This window comes from Balaenoptera borealis (genome assembly GCF_965194805.1).
Source record: "Balaenoptera borealis genome assembly, chromosome: 6".
Classification (NCBI taxonomy): Eukaryota; Metazoa; Chordata; class Mammalia; order Artiodactyla; family Balaenopteridae; genus Balaenoptera; species Balaenoptera borealis.
This window is the reverse complement of record NC_138863.1, coordinates 14,092,666-14,118,247: the sequence shown is the minus strand read 5'-3', so window position 1 is coordinate 14,118,247 and position 25,582 is coordinate 14,092,666. Positions and strand designations below refer to the sequence as shown.

The 25,582-nt window shown below is 42.8% G+C and overlaps 2 protein-coding genes across 3 annotated transcripts in view; one reads left to right on the top strand and one right to left on the bottom strand.

Moving 5' to 3' along the window:
• Positions 1 to 15,032, bottom strand: part of WDFY1 (WD repeat and FYVE domain containing 1) — a 48,139-nt gene extending 33,107 nt beyond the window's left edge. For both annotated transcript variants that reach the window (XM_082395851.1, XM_082395852.1), the window contains exon 1: positions 14,771 to 15,032. In XM_082395851.1, the coding sequence (XP_082251977.1) occupies positions 14,771 to 14,907 (137 nt within the window). In that variant the 5' untranslated portion in view covers positions 14,908 to 15,032. The remainder of the gene's footprint in view (positions 1 to 14,770) is intronic.
• A 2,966-nt stretch (positions 15,033 to 17,998) lies between these two features.
• MRPL44 (mitochondrial ribosomal protein L44) lies at positions 17,999 to 24,958 on the top strand. Its single transcript, XM_082395853.1, has 4 exons — positions 17,999 to 18,414; positions 19,999 to 20,467; positions 23,391 to 23,569; positions 24,418 to 24,958. Exons 1-4 carry the CDS (start codon positions 18,236 to 18,238, stop codon positions 24,587 to 24,589), a joined length of 999 nt encoding a protein of 332 aa, XP_082251979.1. The 5' UTR covers positions 17,999 to 18,235; the 3' UTR covers positions 24,590 to 24,958.
• Positions 24,959 to 25,582: the final 624 nt, after the last annotated feature.

The window sequence follows — 25,582 nt, the reverse complement described above, 5'->3', positions numbered from 1 at the left end:
TTCTTTAGGTGTGATAATGGTGTTGCAGGTTTTTGCTTGTTTTGTTAAGAAGGAAGCAGTAATGCCTACCTGGGACATTGGCCCTTGTCTCTGTTCTCAGCATGCCCACCACCGTCCAGCCCTCACCACTCACGCCTCAGTGCAGCCTCCTCTCAGGTCATGTGGTGGGCTCATCCCTCTGGCCCACCTCGGGCATGTCGACTACTGGCTACATCTCCCAAGGAACCATGCATCCCACTGCCCCTGTGTTCAGAGCCCACCAGCTGTTGTCTCAAATCAGGGGTTCAACTGACATCCTTATGATTCCCAGACCCAGACCCTACATCCCAGCAAGCTGTCAACCTCAGATGCCCCAAATACGCTGAGCTCAGGTTATGTCCTAATCCCTCCTCCCTCACCACTCCACCAAGGACTTTTCTCTCTAGGCAGTAGTTCATCTGGGCAGCACCCGCAGGATGGGTACCATTTCAGCATGACCTCCCTCACCTAAATTAATCAATAGAAGCTTGTAATGATGATCCTTAGGCCTGAACTACTAACACAATATTACATTCTGTTGACTATATTTTATGTTACTTAGTACAGAATGTTTATGGATACATTTCATTACTTATGTTTAACACAGGGGATGAAACAGGAGTTATAAGAAGTTAAAGGCCAACTCACCTCTAAGCATTAAATCTGTTCAAGGATCCTACTCCACTTGCAAAGACAGGTCAGCAAAGGCCAAGGCACTTGAAGATGAGAGCACCGTACAGCGCCTTCATTCACTCAAAGGGATTAAACCTATCTGTCTGGTTTTTTAAGGGTCTAAAGACCAGAATGCTGATGTAGTCTAAAAGCCCCAAATCAACCCCAAAAGTTGTGCATCATGAATGCATTGGTAGCTCAATGGAGCCCTCAGTGGCTCATGCTTTTCCCTGAGTTCTCTTGAAAGAAGAGTGATTTCAGACAGCACGGAAGTCACTGTGACAGGAAACCTTAAAGGTTGTTTCTTCCATCCAATCATCTAACCTGGAAAAGTCAAATTTTAACTTCATGCAGCTTAGTCCAAGGTCAAAATGGGACCTACCTAGACCCCAGCATCTTTGAAACACAGTATTATTTCCTTTGGAGGACAAACATCAGTTACTACCATTTGGTCTGCACCCAGCTGGCACACTAGGAAATTGGCAAGACTTAAATTATCTCTTGGGGTGTTTCATTTGGAAATTATTTATCACATCCAGGCTGAGAGAAGACCATCCTTTTCTGGGAATCAGGTTCCGAATCAGGCAGCTGACCTTGATAGTTGGCTCTACCTCTGTACTCACACTTTCTATCTGGAATTCCCTTCCTTCTCTTTTCAAGCCAAACTGTTTCCCTTCCTTGGGGGACGCATTAAACTCTCCCACTTCTGAGATAAAAATCAAAATGATATTAAATTTAACTCCTAATACTCCAGCACTCTCAAGAAACTATGATATTAAACAAAGGTGTATAATTTCTACTAAGTAATATAGAAATTTGTTTTGTATTGTAGTCAGAATATGCCTCATTGGTTTAAAAAAATGGTTATAAAAACAGGCTTAAGTTGGGCTGTTTATTTAAAAAAAAATCAATAAATTTCACAGACTAAAAAAATTTACTATTCAGAAAACTGGAAACAAAATCTACTAGTCACAATAAAACAGTTTAGTAACATTTTACAGGAGCAAACTATGAAAAACTCTAGGATGATATTAATGAACGATATAATTACCAAAGTGTCAGGATCAGATGGCTTTATTTTTCCAAAAACCACAATATTTTTCTGCCTAGATGAATGTCTAAGACCCTCTCTGACTGAAGTAAAACAGCTTAACTTTTTCCTTCACTATTTTGACAACCTACACCCACTCACCTAAACTCATTTTATGTTTTGCTTGCTGCTTATTCTACCCATTTTTCTAGTAGAGGGATCTTGTTTGATGTTCCAAGACTGCGTCAATCTGGAAAACAAGTCTTTCCTTAAAACCAGAACCTTAGAAACATGTTCATCTTTGCCAAGATCTATTTTTAAGTTGTTTTAAAAACAATAGTCTGATATTTTTCCAAAAGGTACTTAGAAAGGAAATGTGTCATCTCTTTCAGAGCCTACGCTACTACAAGTGCTTTTCAATCTTCCCCACGCTCCTGCTGTGGAGGACTGCACCATCAGTCTCCTCTGCCCTCCTCGTTTGAGAAGCGTGAACTCATGTAGGGCTGCAGCGTTTTCCATGGAGACACGAGAGGAAGTCTCTCTGTAAGGCTATAGCCCCACTGTATGCACATCAAACCATCATCTTATCTGTCTCGTTGTTCAGCACGGTGGATCACCATCCATTTATTTTCTAAATAAATGAAATGCCAAAGTTGGATTGTTTTTCTTTATTTTAAATATTTCAGACTGAAATGTGTTTAAAATGTATTGCGGGGCAGGGCTAAGCCAAGGAACAACTGAAAACAGTAATAACATGCCATTTCTAGGGCTCTCGTGATTTTCTGTCGGCATTGTACATCAGAGCTAATTCTTTGGCAAGAATTTTGCTCCACAGAGTGAGAAACACGTTTCCTGCCTAATAATAATGGTAACAGTAATAACAATGACGATGATGGTAACGACCACAATAAACTGATTTAGGAATTCCAGGCTTGGCAATTGATCCTGAAGAAATTTTTTAATAGATGAAAAAAAGAACTACATATTTTAAAAAGTTCATATGAGCGTTATTCAAAGGAGTAAAGTTAGGGGAAAATGTTAAATAATGAAATGGGTTAATGACACATTCATTCAACTGCCTATATAGTCATTAAAATTAGTTATGAAGACCATAGAACCATGAAAAAATGTTTATAATATATTAAGGTTTTTTTTTTTTTAAGCTTAATATAAGATGATAGAACTAAATTCCATAACTGCGCTGAGTCGGGCTGGGCAGGGAGGACAAGGAGGCTGATGAAGGGCAGAAAGACAGAGAGAAGAGAACACGCCCGCGGGGCAGACAAGGACACTGGTTCCTGGGGGGCGGGGGGGGGGTGGTCCCCAGAGAAAAGATGTGGAGCAGCTGAGAAGCGGGGGAAAACAGCAGGGCCACTAACAGTTAAACACCTCCTCATAAGCCTCGAGGCACATAAGGACTTATCTTGTCTGATTTTTTTTTTTTAATTTATTTTATTTATTTATTATTTTTGGCTGTGTTGGGTCTTCGTTGCTGCGTGCGGGCTTTCTCTAAATGCGGCGAATGGGGGCTACTCTTCATTGCGGTGCATGGGCTTCTCGCTGCAGTGGCTTCTCATTGCGGAGCACTGGCTGGATCTAGGCGTGTGGGCTTCAGTAGTTGTGGCATGTGGGATCAGTAGTTGTGGCTCGCGGGCTCTAGAGTGCAGACTCAGTAGTTGTGGCGCACGGGCTTAGTTGCTCCACGGCATGTGGGATCTTCCCAGACCAGGGCTGTGTGGGATCCTCCTGGACCAGGGCTCGAACCCATGTCCCCTGCATTGGTAGGCGGATTCTTAACCACTGCGCCACCAGGGAAGCCCCTCTTGTCTGATTTTCAAGGGTACCTATCTCAAATTCTAAATGTAAAAACCGCCCCCTCCCTGGGAGCGTGCCCGTTAAGTCATTACCACTGAGAGCAAGTGAGGCTGAGGAGAAAAACGGGGGTCAGACTGAAGATCTGGAGCAGCTGCAGGCACTAGAATCAGAGGCAGTTTCAAATAGGGCTCGACCACTTTCCTTTTTTCAGTGCAGCAGAGTCTAAGAGGCCCTGTGCCCCCACGGAGTCTGTCAGGGGATCTGCTGCACCCATGGAGGTCAGCGCAGAGGAGTGGAGAGGGCCTGGACACAAGGGCTAGAGGTGCTGGGTGGACGGGGCCTCGAGAGCATCAGTTACGCCCTGGGAGCAGTGAGCAGGGGCACAGTGGGCAGAGCTGGGCAAAGAAGTCCCGTGCGGAAAGGCAGGAGAGAGAAGACACCAAAAGGCACAGGACTCGATGGCCTGAAAGATACAAGGCAATAAACCGCGCCTCTTTCACAAACGTGTCCCCACTTAACTTCTCAAAGTTCCCAGAGAAGAACTCCAGTGGCACAGACGCTACCTCCTGCCTTCTGCGTATGCCCTGGGAGTCTAGAAAAGCTGTGGTCTGTTGAGAACGTGATGCCACACCCTCAAGGCAAAGATGACAGCCAAGACCTCCATTTTATACTTAGGGAGGCAGAAGTCAGGAGGGAGAAAGTCCTAACATCAAAGAAACCAACAGCAGCCCTGGATCAGATTTTCTAACTCTGTCTACTTATTCTGCCAGAAGGTGATGAAAATTCACATTTCAAAACAATACCAAGGTAAATAATTCAAAGCAAAGAAGCTTTATATGGTAATTAATTAATATATAGAACAATTTTTTAAAGGGCATTCAGAACACTCTACATTTTATCCTCCAAAGCAGTAACTCCTAAACAATAAGGAAACATGAAGCATTAAATTCCTTTTTTCTCCAAATAAATGCAGAATGTGGAAAAGTCCAGGTCTAACTCCAAAATTCTCACTTAGCTCAAAACAGTCCTGACTTCTGTGCTCAATATGTACAGTGATTCTAACAAAATCTCTCACTACCTCAAGATCAACTGCAGTATACGATACAATAAGTAAGTGCTTGAGGCAGCAAGTTGCAAAAATGGGCCCAATTCTTTACCCGTCCCTGCATCCCTGCCCTTTACAACGTGACACTGTAGCTCTTCCCATCAAGAGGTGGAAGCTACTTCTCTGATCTTGAAAATGGGCTGCCTGGTGACTTGCTTTGGCCAGAAGAACGTGGTTGTAGCAATGCAGTGCCAGCTCTGAGTAAAGAGGCCCTCTCTTGGAAGCCTACCATGGTTACATGAACAAGAGGGGCTAGCCCGCTGGAGGATGAGAGATGGCACAGAAGAGAGCCCCACTGTGCCAGGTGAAGCCGTCCTCCACAGGGCTGCGGCTAGCAAGCCACGTGAAAGAGACGGGCTAAGATGAGCAGGGCCAACACGTGTATAAGTGAGCCTGGCTGTGACCAGATGGACTGTCTAGGTGACCCATAGGCTCATGATCAATGATAACACTTGTTGTTTTAAGCCACTGAATTTTCGGTTGGTTTGCGACATAGCAATAGCGAACTGATACAGTGTTATCTGTTCCAAGCAGTATATCTTTAAGAATAGTTATGGGACTTCCCTGGTGGTGCAGTGGTTGAGAGTCTGCCTGCCATTGCAGGGGACACGGGTTCGAGCCCTGGTCTGGGAGGATCCCACATGCCGCAGAGCAACTGGGCCCGTGAGCCGCAACTGGGCCCGTGAGCCACAACTGCTGAGCCTGCGCGTCTGGAGCCTGTGCTCCGCAAAAAGAGAGGCCGCGATAGTGAGAGGCCCGCGCACCGCGATGAAGAGTGGCCCCCGCTCGCCGCAGCTGGAGAAAGCCCGTGTACAGCAACGAAGACCCAACACAGCCAAAAATAAATGAATAAATAAATAAATAAATAAATAGATAAAATTAGAAAAAAAAAAGAATAGTTAAGAATCTGACCTTAAAACTGGAAACAAAAACAGCGTTTGGCATTGACCAAGTGTCAAGAATTTCAAAGTACTTAGTAAACACGTAAGTCCACTTTAACTTTTAACTGAGCTCTAGGATCCTCACTTTGCTCAGATGCTAATTCGATTCCCAAGAAACTGAAGACATTACTGTAAAAGCATAAATGAAGTCATTACTCTTAATTAAATATTATTCAATATTTTCATCCTGTCTGTCAAGGATAATAATTCTGTATGTTCTTTTACCTTACTACAGTAGATACATAAAAAGCAGACTAAAAACCAAAGGTTTGATTAAGAAAGAAGTACTTATTCCAGGGAGATTAATCTGTGATCTGCTCAAAGACATTCCTGATGAGGAGCAGAGAGGCTCCTTTTATTTCTTCCAGTCTCTTTGTTTGACTCTTTCAAAGAGCTGACTGATAGCAAGTTAAAGATATACTTTAGGAAATCACCAAGTCTATAAAGCCTCATCTGCTTAAGCTACAGCGTACTAGAGCAAAGACAGATTCAAAGCATGATTTTTCTTCTAAAAAGCACTGGCTCTCAAAACAGGAGGCACCTCGTGTAAGTCATGATTAATACCATTTTCAAACCTGTAACTCCATGAGAACATACATTTGGTTCAACACATATTATTTTCTGGTATGATTACCTTGAAAATCATGCCCACACTTTGATAAACAGATTCAAATAGCACACAAGCGTTTCTGTAAAATCACAAGGCCAAGTTCCACCTCAACGGACACATCAGCATTTCTACAACCAGCTTTTTTTTTTTTTTTTTTTGGTGAGTATGACTTTTTTTATTTTAACATCTTTATTGGAGTATAATTGCTTTACAATGGTGTGTTAGTTTCTGCTTTATAACATAGTGAATCAGCTATACATATACATATATCCCCATATCTCCTCCCTCTTGCGTCTCCCTCCCACCCTCCTTATCCCACCCCTCTAGGTGGTCACAAAGCACTGAGCTGATCTGCCTGTGCTATGTGGCTGCTTCCCACTAGCTATCTATTTTACATTGGTAGTGTATATATGTCCATGCCACTCTCTCACTTCGTCCCAGCTTACCCTTCCCCCTCCCCATGTCCTCAAGTCCATTCTCTACGTCTGTGTCTTTATTCCTGTCCTGCCCCTAGGTTCTTCAGAACCATTTTTTTTTAGATTCCATATATATGTGTTAGCATAAAGTATTTGTTTTTCTCTTTCTGACATACTTCATTCTGTATGACAGACTCTAGGTCCATCCACTCACTGCAAATAACTCAATTTGGTTTCTTTTTATGGCTGAGTAATATTCCATCGTATATATGTGCCACATCTTCTTTATTCATTCATCTGTCGATGGACACTTAGGTTGCTTCCATGTCCTGGCTATTGTGAATAGAGCTGCAATGAACATTGTGGTACATGACTCTTTTTGAATTATGGTTTTCTCAGGGTATATGCCCAGTAGTGGGATTGCTGGGTCGTATGGTAGTTCTATTTTTAGTTTTTTAAGGAACCTCCATACTGTTCTCCATAGTGGCTGTATCAATTTACATTCCCACCAACAGTGCAAGAGGGTTCCCTTTTCTCCACACCCTCTCCAGCATTTATTGTTTGTAGATTTTTTGATGATTAAAACCAGCTCTTTTAAAAAAGTTCTCAGGGGACTTCCCTGGTGGTCCAGTGGGTAAGACTCAACACTCCCAGTGCAGGGGGCCCAGGTTCGATCCCTGTTTGGGGAACTAGGTCCCACATGCATGCCACAACTAAAGATCCCATGTGCTGCAACTAAGACCTGGCACAGCCTAAATAAATAAATAAATAAATATTTTTTAAAAATTAAAAAAAAAAAGTTCTCAAAAAAAACAGCCTAATGGGGCTTCCCTGGTGGCGCAGTGGTTGGGAATCTGCCTGCCAATGCAGGGGACACGGGTTCGGGCCCTGGTCTGGGAAGATCCCACATGCCGCGTAGCAACTGGGCCTGTGAGCCACAACTACTGAGCCTGCGCGTCTGGAGCCTGTGCTCCGCAACAAGAGAGGCCGCGACAGTGAGAGGCCCACGCACCGCGATGAAGAGTGGCCCCCACTTGCCACAACTAGAGAAAGCCCTTGCACAGAAACGAAGACCCAACACAGCCATAAATAAATAAAATTTAAAAAAAGAAGAAAAAAACACCCTAATCATCCCAAAATAGCTAAATAAAAGCAATTTAACCATCTTTAAATTGTAAACTGATATACAGGGGTTATTCAACAAAATGATTTAAAAGAATACAGGGTATAGCATATGCTACAAATTAATTAAGCCCCAGGCCTGATTTCTTTTAAACTCTGAACAAATAGTAAGTTTGGGGAAATCTGATTTTCCAGTCACTCTTAGGATTGCTGATGTTATTTTGTATCTTGGTAAATCACTAAACATTTGTGTTACCTACTACAAAGGATATTTTTTTCCTAGTCTGACAGTACCTCCAGGGCCACCTACAAAAATGTGTAATTCTGGTAGCCTGGCTGGTTTCTATAACATTAAAATGTTAGCCTAAGAGGGAGAGGAAAGGATATGGTACAATCTGCTTTTATCAAATAAACAGCAGTTTCCTTCCAGCCAAGTCTCCTGAACTCTGCCCTCTTCATCACTGCGGCAGAAAGCAGCCTTTCTCCTTTGATAACAAAGGGGGGAAACACTAGATTTTTATTGAATTGATTATCTAAACTGAAAGGCAGAGAAACCAGCCTCTTTCTACAGAGGAGAATCAGACTGGTTTAAAAAAATTAAAATTTCCACCCCCTTCTACAGTCTAGGGAAGGAATCCGGGGCAGCTTCAAGGGTCCATGACAATGGTGACTCTCAGACTGCAGATCATGTCACAGGCAGATTTTTATCCCGGAGGGAGGGCCACTTGCACTTGTGTGGTACTTGCACCAACCCCTAAATGAATAATGCTGCTCTAGAAGCCTGATGGCTGGGTTTTCTACCTGCAGATGTTTTCTTTTTTACTTGAGGAACCACTCCTGCTGTTATCTTTTCACTGTTAGCATAAAAATTATTTTTTTGTGACCTCTGTGCCACCCAGGAGGGTAAAAGCTATCACAACCTTTGAGGAGCAGGGGCAGGAGGATAGGATGGAGTCAATCAATGTAGGGTCCAAGCAACACCGATTCTTGAATTAAAAATTAGAAGTTTCAAACTCTGTTCACAGCCTAGAAGTCTTGAAACGCAAGGTTAAACTAACCTAAAAGAAGCACCGTCGGAGGCCGTAAGGAAGAAGCCTGTGTTTCAATTCTGGTCCATGCTTCTTCATTCCTACCAGGTTTATTTGTTCATTGATTCACTCAAACTAACATTTGAGAGACCGCTGACCACATGCTTTCCTTCTGGGAGTCTGGAATTTCAGCACGTGTGAGGCAGAGGCTGCCTTCATGACCAACTCCTAGTGAAAGCCTTGGGTAGTGAGTCTCCAGCCACCTATCATCGGTCTCCAGTAGACGGTATTTCACACATGTGATGTAACTCACTGCTGGAGGAACGGAGCACCTCATGAGTGCCTCCACAGGGCCAGGACTCTTGGAAGCTCATGCCTGGTTTCCTCTAGACTTCACCCCACGCCTTTCCCTTCATGGATTTCGTTTTGGGTTGTCCCACTGTAATAAATCATGGCCGTGACCATGACCGTATAATGACAGTCCTAGTGAATCAAGGAAATTGGCAGTGGCCTTGGCGCCCCCTAACACAGCAGGGCAAAGATTTTTATAAGGGAAAACTTATGACTGACGTGACTTGTAAGTGACCAAATATGGAAATGATGAAAAGGCATAACTCGAAGACAGTTATAAGAACTTAGGTCTGTAAGTGACCCCCAAAACGGTATTATCCTATTCAGACAGGAGAAATTTCATTTTATTTACACACACACACACATACATACCCACAGACACAGTAAGCAGAGACATCTTTAGCGTCTGATAAGGTTAAAGCAATTAAATGGAAAATAAATGGGAATGAAAACAGTAATAGCCAACACACAAAAAGCGCTTTATCTGTGCCAGGCACAGTTCAAAGTGCTTTGCATATGAATTCATCTAATTCCCACAAAACCCTATGAGGTAGGTGCCTTTATTATCTCCATTTTGCAGATGAGAAAACTATGATACAGAGAGAATAAGTAACCTGCCCAGGGTCACATGGCTGGGATTCAAACTCTGGCATTCTGGATCCAGAATCTGTTCTAAACTATGCTATAAACAGAAAATGATCATAACAATGAAAAACTACTCTAACAACAGAGGAATAAATGCTCTCCCACCCAGGCTTCCCGTTTCTCACTTCTTCACTTTATTTTATAACACAAACGAAAGAGTCTATTTTTAGGCACTGCATGACAACAAAAATACAGTGGTTAACATTCTGGTTTTCTGTATAAACTAAAAACTTCCAGCTACGCCAGGTTTCCTCCTAAGCATAACACTTAAAAATCAAGTTGTTTATTTAAGATTGTTTCCATGTGAACAGCTACTAAATATACATTTTTTCCTTCAAACCATCTTAATATGCTTAGAAATGTCTAAAAGGAAACAAAAAATTAAATAGCTGGTGTAACAAAAAAAAAAGATGCCACCAAAAATATTTTAAAAGTTGATTTTCTATAATCTCTATTATTTACCAGCCTAAGAGCAACATCCTAAAATATCTTAAAACATATGAGATATCTCTTTGTTTGACTTGGGCCAGACAAAATTGAGTTTCTTGCAGAAATCAATCTTGGCTTACAGGCCCCTGAAGCAATAGTATTAGCACGCTTTTCTCCAAACTCTATTTTTCAAAAAATGAAGACAGCGGGCCCACAGCCTTAACTTATTGATAAGGCTTTTAATAAAGTTTTTATCTTTAAAAAATGCTATCTATCCTTTTCAACCAACTGACTAATTTTTTGGTGCAGTTCACAGCAAAGAAGTTCAAAAAGCAAACGTGTCTAGGGAATCAATTCCTGCTGCCTCACCACATTTCAGTTCTGTCCTGAAAGCAGTCTCATTTTCTGTTTCCCTTTACCAGGAAAATGACTGCTGCGGTTCAAATTCTGAAACGTAATACTGAGGTTATTACTTTTATTTTCACAGTCTCCTGACTAGAAAGACAGTCATACTCCATTGACTCAAGAATATTTTTTTTCACTTTACAAATGTATCACCCTACTTTGCATGCTCAAATATTCTAGTTCCAAAGTGCAAGCAACTGAAAACTAAACTTTAAAAATACTAATTAAGGTTTCATGAAGAATGAAGTTTAAGCAAAAGAGCTTAGGGTACTTATTACTTCAACAAAATAGAAATGGATGCATGTGAGAGTAGCGCCCTTCTCTGTTAACCCTTCATGGCACTGTAACCCCTGAAGGTTTCTGATTAGACCCCTAAGCTCACTGCCCAAACCATTACCAGTGACACCAGGTCCGATGGAATTAAGCTGAATACTCCACATTGGTTTATTACTCCCTGGGCGGGGGGGATTCTCTGTATTTAGCTCTATCATATATAGTTTGGTTTTACTGGGAAATAGGTGGGTATATCTAAATGACTCCAGGCAAATACATCCCAGAAGCTGACAAAAAAGAGGACAAAGTATAAACAGTATTCTCTCCCAGTGGGCTTCCACAGGCAAGCACCATGACGGGTAATTCTCCGTTTGCGTAGAGCAGTGGTCCTCAAAGTTTGGTTCCTAGACCAGCAGCATCAGCATGTGGAACTTGGCAGAAATGCAAACTCTCAGGCCCCGCCCCAGACTTACTGAACCAGAATCTCTGTGTTTTAACAAGATTTATCTCCATGCGACTCTGATACACACTCAAGTTTGAGAACCACTGTCTAGAGAGACCAGATAAACAAGTACATTAAGCCTAGACCAGGGTTTCTCAACCTGGGCATTATTGACATTTGGGGCTGCATAATCCTTTTTCATGAGGGTCTGTCCTGTGCATTAAAGGATGTTGAGCATCCTCTACTCACTAGATGCCAGGAGTACCCTCCCCCAGTTATGACAACCAAAATGTCTCCAGATATTGCCAAATGTCCCGGGGGGAGGGGGGAGGGGGGAGGGGGAGGGGGAGGGGGGAGGGTGTGGAAGGCAGAATCCTAGCATTTTACACTTGCTGCCAGAGTAGACAATCACTGACACTGCCTGGACTCAGGTTTTCCAAATGTGTAGAACTAGGGCCACGGCAGAAAGAACTGGGGCCTCAGAGTCAGACCTGGGTTCAAATCGCAGTCCTGTCATTTACCAGCTACATGACCTTGGGTACTTACTCAGTGTCCTTTGTGCCCCAGTTTTCTAAATGGTCAAATGCCCGTTACAATAAGATGCCTACACCAAAGGTTCCATAAAACTCCCAGCGGGGCCTGGGGCAGCGCCTGCAATTAAATGCACTGCTATTTCTGCAGTGAAACAAATGAATATTCACACCACATGGGACAAATAAAGATTACAAATAGTCTCAACTATATAGGCCAAGTTTTAGCACCAATGAGTTTTCAGGCCTAACTCACACAAAAAAACAAACAAACAAAAGCACATTTGACTTTTTAAATGCTTTGAATTTTGGAACTGCTGATAAGACTAGGTGACTGAACCCACCTCACAGGGAGATGTGAGGATCGGATGCAGTCACGTACATTGGTCCACTCTTCTGTACTGAGAGAGGAAAGGGACTTTTAAAAGGTTAACTATTGGTATTTCTCAAGTACAAATTCTGATCATGTCATTTGCTTGCTTTGAACTCTTTGATGGTCCCCCACTGCTTGCAAACTGAAGTCCAAATTCTCCTGTCCTTTCCCTCTGCCTGGACCAGGGTCACACAGACCATTCCTCTCTCCAGTGATTTCTCCTCCGGGAGGCTTTCCTTGAAACCCAGCCCTCACCCAAGGATACTCCTTCCTCTGTGTCTCCCCAGCACCCAGGAAGCTGAGAGCACATGGCCATCTCTTCACCACAACATCCAGCCCTTTGGAAAAAACAATTTCAGCATCAGTTTTTTCTACCCACTGGTCTAGCATGGGCCCGGCATACAGTAAGTGTCCAATAAATGCTTGTTTGATGAATTAGGGCGGTCAGTGTTCTATTTCCTCAACAAGCTGGTTCTATCAGATCAGAGGCCATAAAATCAATGATTCCTAAGTTATATAAGGGTGGGTGCTATGACTTTTGATCCTTGTTCTATCTCTAGGGCCTGGCACTCAGTAAGTACAGTATTGCTAAATATAGAAATGAGTGAATAAATAAATGATTGAAGAATATGACACATATTTATGACAATGTAAAAACAAACCACCACATCCAACAACAAAAACCCCAGAGCCGTGTGCTTTTGTAAATATCATAAAGTGTAGCACCTGCTGAAGAGTGTCCTACCTTCCAGGACGGTCCATGGGCCTGAAACACAAATTAGAAACCCAAGGCCCCAACCCTCGCCTGGTCCAGTCATCTGCCAGGACCCTGCTGTGCCCCAGTGACAAAATGAGCTGATATAAGGCTCCCCCAGAACACTTCAGTCCCAGAGCAGCTAAGTAATCACTTTCCATAAAACATTTATCAGCACTGCTCCTGGCCAATAATCTCAAATATTCAGCGACTGACCCAACACACGAGTCATGAATAAAATATTTTACCGAATAAAGACAGCTAACTTGTATAAAGCGTTATCTGCATCTATGTTCATATCATGCAAATATCATTATTCTGTCCTTTGCCTTTTTTTACATTCCCCTCTTCTCCCTGTGGCTCATGCATCCCTCTCTCTCCCATTCCCATCCTGGTGACGCACCCACACCCAGGTCCCACCAAGGTCAGCTACGTGTGAATTGCCTGCTCACAATAAACTCACTCAAAAGCAAAATACAAAGGTCAAACAGGCACTGAGGGCTTCAGGTTTCCTCTTTCCATTTGGGACAGGCCCTCAAAGGTACTTATTTCAAAAGATAGATTACGAAAGGCCTCCAGCTTTAAGAGAACAGCAGTACCTTCCTTTTTCCAGAAAGCCTTTCCACTTTTGCAATATCACCATTTAAGACCACTCATTGTAGCAAGGAAACGCAGTTTCTCTCAGTAACATCAGTCATTTCCTCCAAATTCCCACAGAAAAGCCACTAACCTTTTAAACTTTTAGGGTTTAAAAAAATACCAAAGTTTTAAAACAAACAACTTCTCTCCGATCCAATCACACAGCCCTGGGAAGACCAGAGAGCTGGACTGGGGAATCCTGGGGTGCATTTGTGGCGTCACCAGTATTTCTGTGCCTCTCCATGGGCCTCAGTTTCCTCTTGGATAGAATGAGAAAATCGTATCAGATCAGTGTTTCCCAAAATACGGTGGGCAAGACGTCGTGTTACAAGATAGAGCTGACTTTAGGTGACACAGATGAACATGTTTTAGCTATTAGTTTAATTTTTTATGGCAAGTGATAACCGGTTTTCCATTAATAGTGGAAATACCAAATTATCTTAAAAATAAAAGTATCTTTCACTGTTCTTATTTTAAGTTTTTTCTTAAGTGACTCACTTTTAGAAAAAAAAAAAAAGAAACTATTATGTAAATAACAATTCAGGTGGTCCCAGCTGCTGTGATAAAATAACTGATCTAGGGACCTGGTGTGCGCGACACAAACAGAAGTGTAAACTCCAGCGTAAAGTAGAAGGAAGACCGTTGAAGGCCCGGGAGGTTTGCTGCAAGAAGGGAATCACTGGCACCGGGTCCCGCGGTCACCGGCCGCCAGTCCCGGCTCCCAGAGAAAGCGGCTCGGAACTGACCGAGGAGGGGACGCATCCAGCTCTGGTCGAAATCCCACAGAGGAGAGTGCGAGGTGGGGGCGGCGAGAGTCCCCGACTGGAGGGACGTGGCGGGGATGCGGGTCTCGGGCTGGCAGAGCGCAGTGGACGGGGGTGGGACAGGTGTCCCGGACTGAAGGTACGAAGCAGGTACCCGGCGTCCCGGGCGGGAGGGGCGCGGCGGGGGTCGAGACTAGAGAACCCAAAAGCGGGAACCCTGGACGGGGGTGGGGCCCAGAGGCCAGAAAGGGCGGCAGGGGCGACAGGCCGCGGGACCCGGGGGCCGTGGACGTCCCCACGAGAAAAGGGACGAGGCCGCCGACCCCACGGTCCCTACACCCGGTCGCCGGCGGGAGTCCGGGCGGCCCCCGTCGCGCCTCGGCCCCGCGCTCGACCCTCCGGCCCTACCTGTCCTCGCTGGCTGTGATCACGCCGTCCTCCTTGGGAATGAGCAGCGCGGCCGTGACGGCGTCCTGGTGCCCCTCGATCTTGCTCAGCAGCACCGGGCGGCTGCTCTGCGGCCTGGAGTGGATCTCGGCCGCCATGTTCGCACAGCAGCGGCGGCGACGGCGGCGGCGGCGGCGGCGGTCTTCGCGGCGGGCGGCCCATCAGCTGATGGCCGGGCGGGGACCTGCAGGTTTCGCTTCGGTTCCTTGGCGGTGAGGGAGCCGCGCCGCCGTAAGCTCCCGAGTGCTGCCGCCAACGATCGTATTGGCTGGGGAAGACGCGCAACTAAAATTACTTGGCGGAGAGAGAGAGAGGCCCTTAGAGATTTGCCAGAGCAGTGGTGAAACTCACAAAGGTTGAAAAGTAAAGTCATTCACCCAGGAGTGGATTGAGCAGATGGCGGCGAAGAGGAATTGTCCCCCAAACCAGAGCCTTGGGAAAATAATAATACTACATTGTATCCATTCTAAGAAGCCTTTGTTTGGACCACAGCTCCATTTCAGACATGATAAAGTGTGAAAAAATGAGTGCAATTTAGAATCTTTGAAAGGCACTCATTGAGGGGTGACTATATACCAAGCACTCTCCCAAAATCTTTACATGGGTTATCTCAATACTGATAACAACCATAAGAGGTGGAGAGATAAGTGCTTTTTTAATCTCATTTTGGAGATGAGAAAACTGAACCATGGAGAAGTTAAATCACTTGCTTAAGGTCACAAAGCTATGAGAAAGAGAAAAGCAGCCCTGGACCTCTAGGAGCTGGCCTGGTACTGTCAGCCAGACTTGGGTGTTACTAAGAGCTGGTTGGGTGCTCACAGCTGGTTCCTGTGGAAAACATAAACGTCACTGAACCAAACTTGGGACCATTAGGCCGCAGTGCAGCAAAGCCAACCTACTGACACCAGGTTGTGGTGAAGGAAAGTACAGCGTTTATTTTCAGGGCACCAAGCAAAGAGAATGGGCAGCTCGTGCTCAAAAGACCCAACTCCCTGATGGCTTTCAGGGAAGGGTTTTTAAAGGCAACATTTGGGGTGCGGGTTGCAGTTTGTGGACTTTCTTCTGGTTGGTTGGTGGTGAGGTAACAGGTTATGTTTCAGAATCTTAAACATCAACCTCTGGTTCCAACTGGTCTGGAGTCTACGTGCTTTTGGTCAGCCTGTAGTCACCATCCTCCACCTGGATGGGGGGGGTCTTAGTTTCTGCAGAATACCTCAAAGATATGCATCAGACTGCTATGTCTCTTCCTTGAGGAGGAACAAGGACTCTGTTTTATGGCTAAACGATTTTTTAAGCTATCATTACTTTCCTTGCTTGACTGCTTTTCCTTTGTTTCTGTGTTCCTTCACTCCCCTAATTAGTAACTGAGTCTGCTCTTTGGAACTCAGGGAAGACCTAGTGACTAAAGCCTTTTTCTACAAACAAGAAACTGGGGACGTGGAAGGGCTTTTTTGTCCTGCTTGGTTTCAATCCCCCCCTTTTCTTTAATACTCCTCAATGAGAAACTTTCAATACAGAGACACTTCATTTAACATTATTGTGCTCCAACTAGATTATTAGATCGTTTATTAGATTATTTCTCTCAAGATATTGCAAAAATACAGTTCCCTGTGCTTTCTTCCATTCCATTTATTTGACTAATGTTCCATGAATTTTCAATACTTCACATTGCAGTGTAATACAAAAACCAATCACAATCCCCTCTCACCTTTTTTTAGAGAACTTGCTTCATCCAGAAATTCATCAGCTTGTTTTGTGATATGTACCAAATCCCTCTTTTCTTCTCTCCCTCCCCATAGGGAACCTTTTTACAAGCTGGAATGAACAGTTCAGATTCTTCCTCTTGAAAAGTTAAGCTAAGAGACCTAAACTGTTGTATGACCTGTCAAAGACAAATAACAGCTAGACAGTAGTTAATAACAGATTGTATTTAGGAACTATTGTAATAAGGGAAAAGGGACCCCAGCATACAACTGGGATCAATTCCCAATATAGCATGGACAAGTGGGGATTTGAAGCCAAGGAGCAGGGTGGGTGGTCAGTAGGTGGAAAAGTACTAAGAGGAAACATCAGGGGTAAAGGAGGAGTCTGGCTAAACCAAGTTGACAGAACTCTTGCAGAAGGCAGGCCAGGGTGATCAGACATCACTGGAGGATAGAGAGGCTTATAAATTTGATTAGATATCAAGGATGATGAGATAACGAGGATGGGGGAGCCTCTCTAAACTGACTTAACAGGATTCTTGCTGAAACTGGGTGATGCAGGCCTGTCAAGGGGGGGACACTGGAACCTAAGATCAAAGCCTTGTTGAGGAGAGGGCTTACAGCAGCCTGACTGAACTTTGGTCAAGGGAGAATCTTTGCCAGATCCTAACATCAGAGATTCTTGAGCTAAGTAGTAATATGTTTGGGTCTGTGTTTCAGGGAGATGAATGTAGGTGAGATGTGCGAGAGAAGAGAGGAAGGTATAAGATTGATTACAATGAAGGCTGATTACAACAACCTGGGAGGGAGGGAGGCTAAGCCATCTGGTAGCTGCTTTCAGTCTAAACTGAAAAAAGGCTTGGCAACTAGACAAAAGAGGGTGTTTGTGGAAAAAGGAACAACTGAAGACATAGGAACCCAATCTGGGTGAGGAGGGATTTTAACGCCATTAACAAGGAGACCACAGAAAGAGGTGCCGCTTTCAACATCTAGGTGTTCCGCACCCAACTCAAAATTTGAGAATTCAGACAAGACTTCCTTTGTGATTTAATATTAAATTTAAAATATATATTTACAGTTTGGTAAGAAAGCAATATAATGATATTGTTAAAGAGTGAAAGATTAAAAAAAGACATAAGTCCACTGTTCCCATTTTGATGTATTTTTTTCCATTCTTTCCCTTTTTTTTTTTTTTTGCTGTAAAAAAGTTCGTACTTAGTTTTTAAATAAAAATGTTTATTTTGGATAAATCAATATGTTTTAGTATAGGGCTCCTAAAACGAAGGCCTCTGGAGACATGCCAGGTAAATATTTTTTCATAAATAGCGGCTGGATTGATGGTCTGGAGCTCTAAGACATGTTGATAAGTGTTTTCTTTTTTTGAGAATTTAAGTGTTTTCTTTAAACTAAACGTGAAACAACTTTTTTGTTTTACTTCAACTAGAACGGAAGGAACGAGAGCAACTGACAGGATGAGGAAACTTTTCCAGAAATTCCTGCACCCAAACGCCCAGCAGGCCCTATTCCCTCAAGAGAAATTCCCAGGCGCGCAAAAACACCAACGTTTGCGCATGCGCACTAAAAACATCCCCCCAGTCGCGCAACCCGCCGCGCGCTGGCTCCGCCCCGGCCTCGCTCTCCTACCCCAGTTCCGGGGGAACTGTGTTACCGCGACGCTGGGCCGACTTTCTTCCTTCCGCCGTCCCTTGGTTTCTTTTGCGCGATGGCATCCGGGTTGGTGAGGCTGCTGTTGCGGAGGCCCCGCTGCCTCCTGGCACCGGCCGTACCCGCTCTCGCCCCGCCGATTCGGGGAGTGAAGAAGGCATTCCGCGCCGCCTTCCGCTTCCAGAAGGAGTTAGAGCGGTGGCGCCTGCTTCGGTGCCCGCCGCCGCCCGTGCGCCGGTAGGAGCCACCTCGGGAAGGGGTAGGGGTGGCGCTTGGGGACCCTGGCCTCCCCTCCCGGCAGCTTCGGCCCGGCGGCGGGAAGGATTGCTCACTGCTGGTGCGCTCCCGGCTTGACCCTAGTTGTGCGATAGGGACCCGCGCGGGACGTGGACGCGTGGTCGAGGCAAAGGGAATGATGGGTTTCTGCTAAGGGGTTGGGCGCGTGGCTGCCCCCGACGCTTTCGGAACTCCCATTTAGAATCCGAAAGTTGTGAGAAATGAGGCCGGCTGGAGGGTGATTTTTATCTGGGCTTGGGTGTTGTAGCCCCTGCTTTGTGATGATGCCTGCGAATTCTTTGGGTACGGACAAGAGGGAAGAAAGCGCTCCACAGTATTGCGATTTAGGGCAAGAAAAAATTATACAATCACAAGTCCACTGTCCAGAGAAAAAGGGAAACGGTTTGGCTTTAAGTTTCTGCCGAAATTAATCTTGTTCCAGTAGTAGAAAATCTGGTAGGAATAGACGCAGATCTTTATGGCTTCAAAAAAGACCCTACTATGCATGAGGTCTTGCACCTTTTTCTCTTTAATAATGTGTCTTTGACATGTAGTTGTGGCTATACAGGTAGATGCACCTCACTCTTTTACGACTCCATTTATGGGTGTTTGAGTTCCATACTGTTGCTATTACAGCCCATGAAACAGTGTACATCTGTTAGTTACACCGATGTAACAGCTTTGAAGTTATTACTCTTTTGGAAATTTAGTATGAAAATTTGATAGGTACTTTAATGTTGCCCTCCAAAAAAAAAGGTTGATCCGGTTTATACACCTACTAGGAGGTGTATACGTGTTCATAGTCCTATATACTTTCAACACAGAATATTAAGTTCTTTCTAAAAAGAAAAATTAAATAATGTTTCTTCTTAATTCACATTTGATTATTGTGAGGTTAGTCACTTTAGGCTTTTATAGTTGGAAGAAACTTTATGGATTGTATAGATTATATACATCGCATGACTTACAACCCATATCTTTATACTTTGCTGCACTTTTTTACTTAAAAGAGTTTTATTTTCGATTTATTGTCTTTATTTTAAAAAAGACCTATTAATCATTCTTGAGAATGATTATGAACTTTTAACCTATTTGTAATATTGATACTGGATTATTTAATTGCTAATTTAAATGGTTGTTTTCAAAACTTAAAATAATAGAATACAAGATAAATATACTTACTGTTTATGGGTTGACCCTATGAAATTATAATTTGTATTTCATATCTAAGTATGAAGCGTAGTCCCATTTAGAGCAGAAGTAAAGAACCTGAAAGTTAGGATAATGGCTTAGTCTCTGATGTTGAAGAACCACTTTGATGTGGCATTTGACTCAAAGGGAAAATTAATCTGGCAAAGAACCACAAGTAACCATGTGACATAAGTTTTAATTTTCAGAAAATCGGAGTCTGGAATTTAAATGAAACTCAGTATTTTAAAATCTCCTTTATATAATTAATAAAATTGCATCGCAATGAAAAATGTTTGCATCATAGTAACATCTTGTTGTTCTCTTTACCATCTATCTTCTGTTTTATATTTTCAGTTCAGAGAAGCCCAACTGGGATTACCATGCTGAAATGCAAGCATTTGGCCATCGGTTACAGGAAACCTTTTCCTTAGATCTTCTCAAAACTGCATTTGTTAATAGCTGCTATATTAAAAGTGAGGAGGCCAAACGCCGAAAACTTGGAATAGAGAAAGAAGCTGTTCTTCTGAACCTTAAAGATAATCAAGAACTATCTGAACAAGGGACATCTTTTTCACAAACTTGCCTCACACAGTTTTTTGAGGACGCATTCTCAGACTTGCCCACTGAAGGCGTTAAAAGTCTAGTCGACTTTCTCACCAGTGAGGAAGTTGTGTGTCATGTGGCTAGAAACTTGGCAGTGGAGGAGTTAACGTTGAGTGCAGAATTCCCAGTCCCCCCAGCTGTGTTAAGGCAGACTTTCTTTGCAGTGATTGGAGTCCTGTTAGAGAGCAGCGGACCTGAGAGGACTGCACTTTTCATCAGGGTAGGTGATTGTTAATTGCACACGCTGGGACATGCTTGAGGTAGACAGAAAGAAACATTTCTTTTTGTACTTAATGTCCTTGCTCTATGACCTCGGCAGGTTACGTGTGAGTTTTTCTCCCTGCCCAAACTGAGAAAGACCTAAAGCTTTTTTGTGGAGCTGTCTTAACTATTCCATTTGTCTCTTACTGAGGACAGCATCAGAGGTGAATACTAAATTCTGGGTTGTGAGTTCGTAAGCACCGCAAGCCACGTCTTTAGCTTTACATCCTCAGGTACAAGGGTAGTGCCTACATGGTAGATGCTCAGTAGATGTTTAGTGAATGAATGAGTCCAAAGGACACTATTGGAGGGCCTAGTATGGTTAGGGAGCTCCATGCTTAAGTACTAGCTGCTGTTCTGTTCTTCTAAAGTGATACAATCTTGGATTTCTGGGTCCCTATGATGTATACCTAACTCCTTGTTAGCCAGTAGCTTGGCTAATTAAAATACTTAATTAATAATTGGTATGACTTAACTCCACTGTCCTTTTAGAATTGTTAACTGGGAGAAGTTTCATCCTTTGCTTTTGGATGAAAACATGAGTTTTTGGTCTTTCTTACATAATGGATAGTCCAGGCAATCACTTCAAGTCACAAAAACAGTCTTGATTCAGACCTTTGAACGTCAGGTGTTTTAAACCAGCATCCCTTACTGTTGGAATCTATTTATTTAGTTTTTTTTTTTTTAATAAGATTTTTAAAAAATTATTTATTTATTTATTTATTTATTTTTGGCTGTGTTGGGTCTTCGTTTCTGTGCGAGGGCTTTCTCTAGCTGCGGCAAGCGGGGGCCACTCTTCATCGCGGTGCGCGGGCCCCTCACCATCGCGGCCTCTCTTGTTGCGGAGCACAGGCTCCAGACGCGCAGGCTCAGTAGTTGTGGCTCACGGGCCCAGTTGCTCCGCGGCACGTGGGATCTTCCCAGACCAGGGCTCGAACCCGCGTCCCCTGCACTGGCAGGCAGACTCCCAACCACTGCACCGCCAGGGAAGCCCTATTTATTTAGTTTTGACACTGAGTTTGCTCATTTTGATCAAGAAGGATACCTGTATTAACCAACACTCAGACTTCGTTCATAGATGAGACCTGTCTTCCTCCTTCCCCAACCAGGGCTTATAATAGGTAGCCTACCTGTTTGCCTTTGGGAAGCAAGCATGTTAAGTGACCCCTCTGGAGGGGAGCTGAGGGAAAAAAGGAAAGCAGAAGATATTTACTTCATGTCTGTAAACTGGTTTAGTGCTTTCTGAGCCTGATCAGTGTTTAAAACAGACTCTAGTGAGCATTTTGTTCCCTGCTGGAACCGTGTAACCCGATTCCTCTACATGGGGGTTGGCTGTCAGTTTCCTGGGTGGGATTCCTTTCAAAATGACATCCCTTCTGTGAGTTCCACGTCAGGTCTTAAGGATTCGTATACCTCTGATATCAGGTGCAGACTTCCACCCCACTACTGCAGGCAGCTTCTGCCAGCCTGTTAAGCACGAGTGTGTGTTGGCTGCCAGTTGACCGAACATCGCTTGCCTCAGACTCAGAAGCCAGTGGACCCTTTGAAGCCCTCTAGGCTTAAGGTGAAAAGGGAAGCCTCTCCTGCCCCTTCCTCCCCCTGCAATTAAATAGCTTTTTCTAAAGAAATTCTGACAAAATCCTCCCTTGATTTCCATTCTCTCCCTATCACTATAGCTTACGTAGAGGCTAGAACTGCCTAATTTTTGGTCACCTTTTTGAAATTTTCACAGGGTAGTCATGAGACCATTTTGGAAATACTTGTTTACCATATTTTAGTGCCTCTGTTGACAGTTCCAATTGTAGATCCTAGTAGAGTGAGATAATTCAGATATCCATTTCTAAGTCAAGAGCTTTGATATCTCCCATAGTAGAACTGACTGCATTGGTGGTACAGTGGTGAGTGTAGCTGCCTTCCATAGTAGAACTGACAGGTTTGAATTGTCTTATTTCATTCACTTGTCCACCTAATATTTATTGTCTGCTGTGTGCCGGGCACCGTGCTGAGCGCTGAAGCCCGAGCTTAGTAGCATTCGATCCTTGCCTTCAGGGTCCTGCTCACAGCTCATTAGGCAGATAGAGTGGAATGTGGGCGGTGCTCCCAGTTATTGTAAGGAGTAGGGGGAGCTCAGGAGGCAACAACTAACTCTAGCAGGGCTAGGGAAGTTTTACAGAAGTGACACCTGCCCCAAGAAGGTCATTCCAGGAAGAAACCTTGAGGATGAGCTTCTGCTCTAGGAACTACAAGTAATTTTGTGTGATCAGATCATTTTGTATCTGGGGAAATGATGGGAGGTGGGTCTGGACCTTTTAGAGCCAGTGTGGGGAAGATCTTTTGAAACTGTGCGTCAGTATTACCATCACTGAGAACGTGCTAGAAATGCGGACTCTCGGGCACCACCTCAGACTGCTAATGAGAATCCCTGGGAGTAGGGCCTAGGAATCTGTTTTAACTAGGTCTCCAGCTGATATGTCAGCACCCAGAATTTGAACAGCGCTATTTTTAGCCATGCTGAGGAGTCTCTGTTTGATGGTCTGGTAAAGGCTAATGTGGAGACACAGCTGGAGAAGCTCTGGGTAGGGGATCTTCATGATCAGATGTGCGTTTACTTGTTGATTTTGATTTACGGTATTAATTTCAGGTGTGCAACATAGCGATTCAACATTTTTATAGATTATACTCCACTTAAACTTATTATAAAATATTGACTGTATTCCCTGTGCTGTACAATATATCCTTGTGGTTTATTTATTTTATACATAGTAGTTCTTACCTCTTAATCCTGTTAAATTTTTAAATTTCTAGAAAAAATGTACTTTGAATTATGGTCCTTATTTTCTTTATACTAATTTAAACGTATCAATTGTATTTTTTATATGCAGGACTTCTTAATTACTCAAATGACCGGAAAAGAACTCTTTGAGATTTGGAAGATAATAAATCCCATGGGGCTACTGGTAGAAGAACTGAAGAAAAGGAATATTTCAGCTCCCGAATCTAGACTTACTAGGCAGTCTGGAAGCACCACAGCTTTGCCTGTGTATTTTGTTGGCTTATACTGGTTAGTAAAATTTTAATCTTAACTTCATAATATTGATCGGAAGCCTTAAAAACTGACTTTTCACAATTTCTTAGTATAACCTGTGATTGCATTAAAAGATTTTTTAAAAATCTCATTCCCATGGTTATCTAGTTGCTACTTCCTTTCCTGCTGGTCATCCTTAGGGGAAGGTAAATAATCTGTGGTATGCTAATAGTAGCTTTTGTTAACCAACTATTCACTGTAGAATTTCATGGAGTATCTGCTAATCTAAATATTTCTGTAAAAAAATTTTGACTCATAAGTATTACAGATTTAACCCCAGTCCACACTTGTAACAGCTTCAATTGAGCCTAGAACTGGGAAAGAAAAGAAACTAAACGTTGTCCACCAAAAATGAATAATTCAGCCCATGCTGAGAACATTTTTGGTTTCTTCGTAACAGTTGACCTGCCTCAAATTGATTTCAGGTGGATTGAAGTGTTAAATGTAAACTGTGAATATCTAAGGTAACTAACTAAAATTTAGGTAAATATTTTTCTGATCTTTATGTGATGTAGGACTTTATAGGTATGAAAGCAATGGAAGACATCACAAAGGAGAAAATTGATAATGTTTTAAGAAGTTTCTTCTTTAGTTTTAATTGAAGTGCAAAGCAAAATGAGATACTCTTGTTTATCAGATTGGCCAGCTTTAAACACATCCTTTATCAGCAGTTCGTACACTGCTGGTAGAAAGAAAAAAAAGCGCAATATTTCTGTTACTTCTGGTGAATATTGTTGCCAAAATTAGATCAGGCAAAACTGATTTGTGCACTTTGTTTTATGATGCACCATGTAATTTTAGGCTACTGTTGGGTTTTTTCCTAGTGATAAAAAGTTGATTGCGGAAGGACCTGGGGAGACAGTGATGGTTGCAGAAGAAGAAGCTGCTCGAGTGGCACTTAGGAAACTCTACGGATTCACCGAGAATCGCCGGCCCTGGGACTATTCCAAGCCCAAAGAACATGTGAGAGCAGAAAAGGCCATCACTGGCAGCTAGCCAGCCAGAGATGTGGCAGCCTGAAATCTGTAAGCAAAACAGCGAGACAAATGTCAAAAGATGTTCAAAGCTGGACATTTTTTAAATTCTAAAGAAATATATCTTATTCCTCATACTGAGTTCCTAAAATTAAACAAGTATTGATATTTATCAGGTCACTTTTTTTTCTTTTTAATCATTTTTGTTTTGTTGAAAGTCTTTTTTTATTTTTCCGATAAATTTTAACTAAAGTTCTTGATTTTATTATTGTAAATATTTAACTTGTACAGTTAGGTGTATTTTATTCCCTTCTAGCTTTGAGGTATCATAATTTGAATATATGTTTTATGTGAAGTTTACTGTAATGCCAATAAAAAAGTTACTCTTTAAGTGTTTCATTGTAGCTTAATTTGCTATACCCAGGTTAGTGAACTTTGCCTCTCTAGTATGGCTTTAGCTAAAAAGTAATGTTATAACTCTTAACCTTTAGAAATGTAAGGGGCTGATTATAATAATTAGGCATTTACATGAACTCTAGATTCTGTCTAGGTTTAAAATTCTGTATACTAATTAATTTCATAGTTATTCAATATCTATAAAACAAATGAATGGCAGGGAACGTACGTTTTACGCTTTTAAAATAAAACAGAAATCAAAAGCAGCTTAAAATGTTGAAGCTAATGGAAAAATAAAGTATGTATTTATCAATTAGTATTCCATAATCATCATCATAACTACCATGTACCAGGCACTCTTCTAAGTATTTTATTATAACACGTTTAATTCAGTAAAGGACAAATCTTAAAAGAGTGTGTCCTTCTGGTTCTTTAATCCTTTGTGTTCAATTCAGTAATCCTTCTCCTGCAAATTCCCTTTATTTCTTTTCAACTTTTTGGCAATAGTAATAATTTTTAGTTTCAGTCTGCCAGTAGTCACTCCCAGAGGTTAAGAAAAGTGGGACTTGGGAGATGAGAATAGAAAAGTGGTAAAATGTTTAAACTGACAGCACTTTTG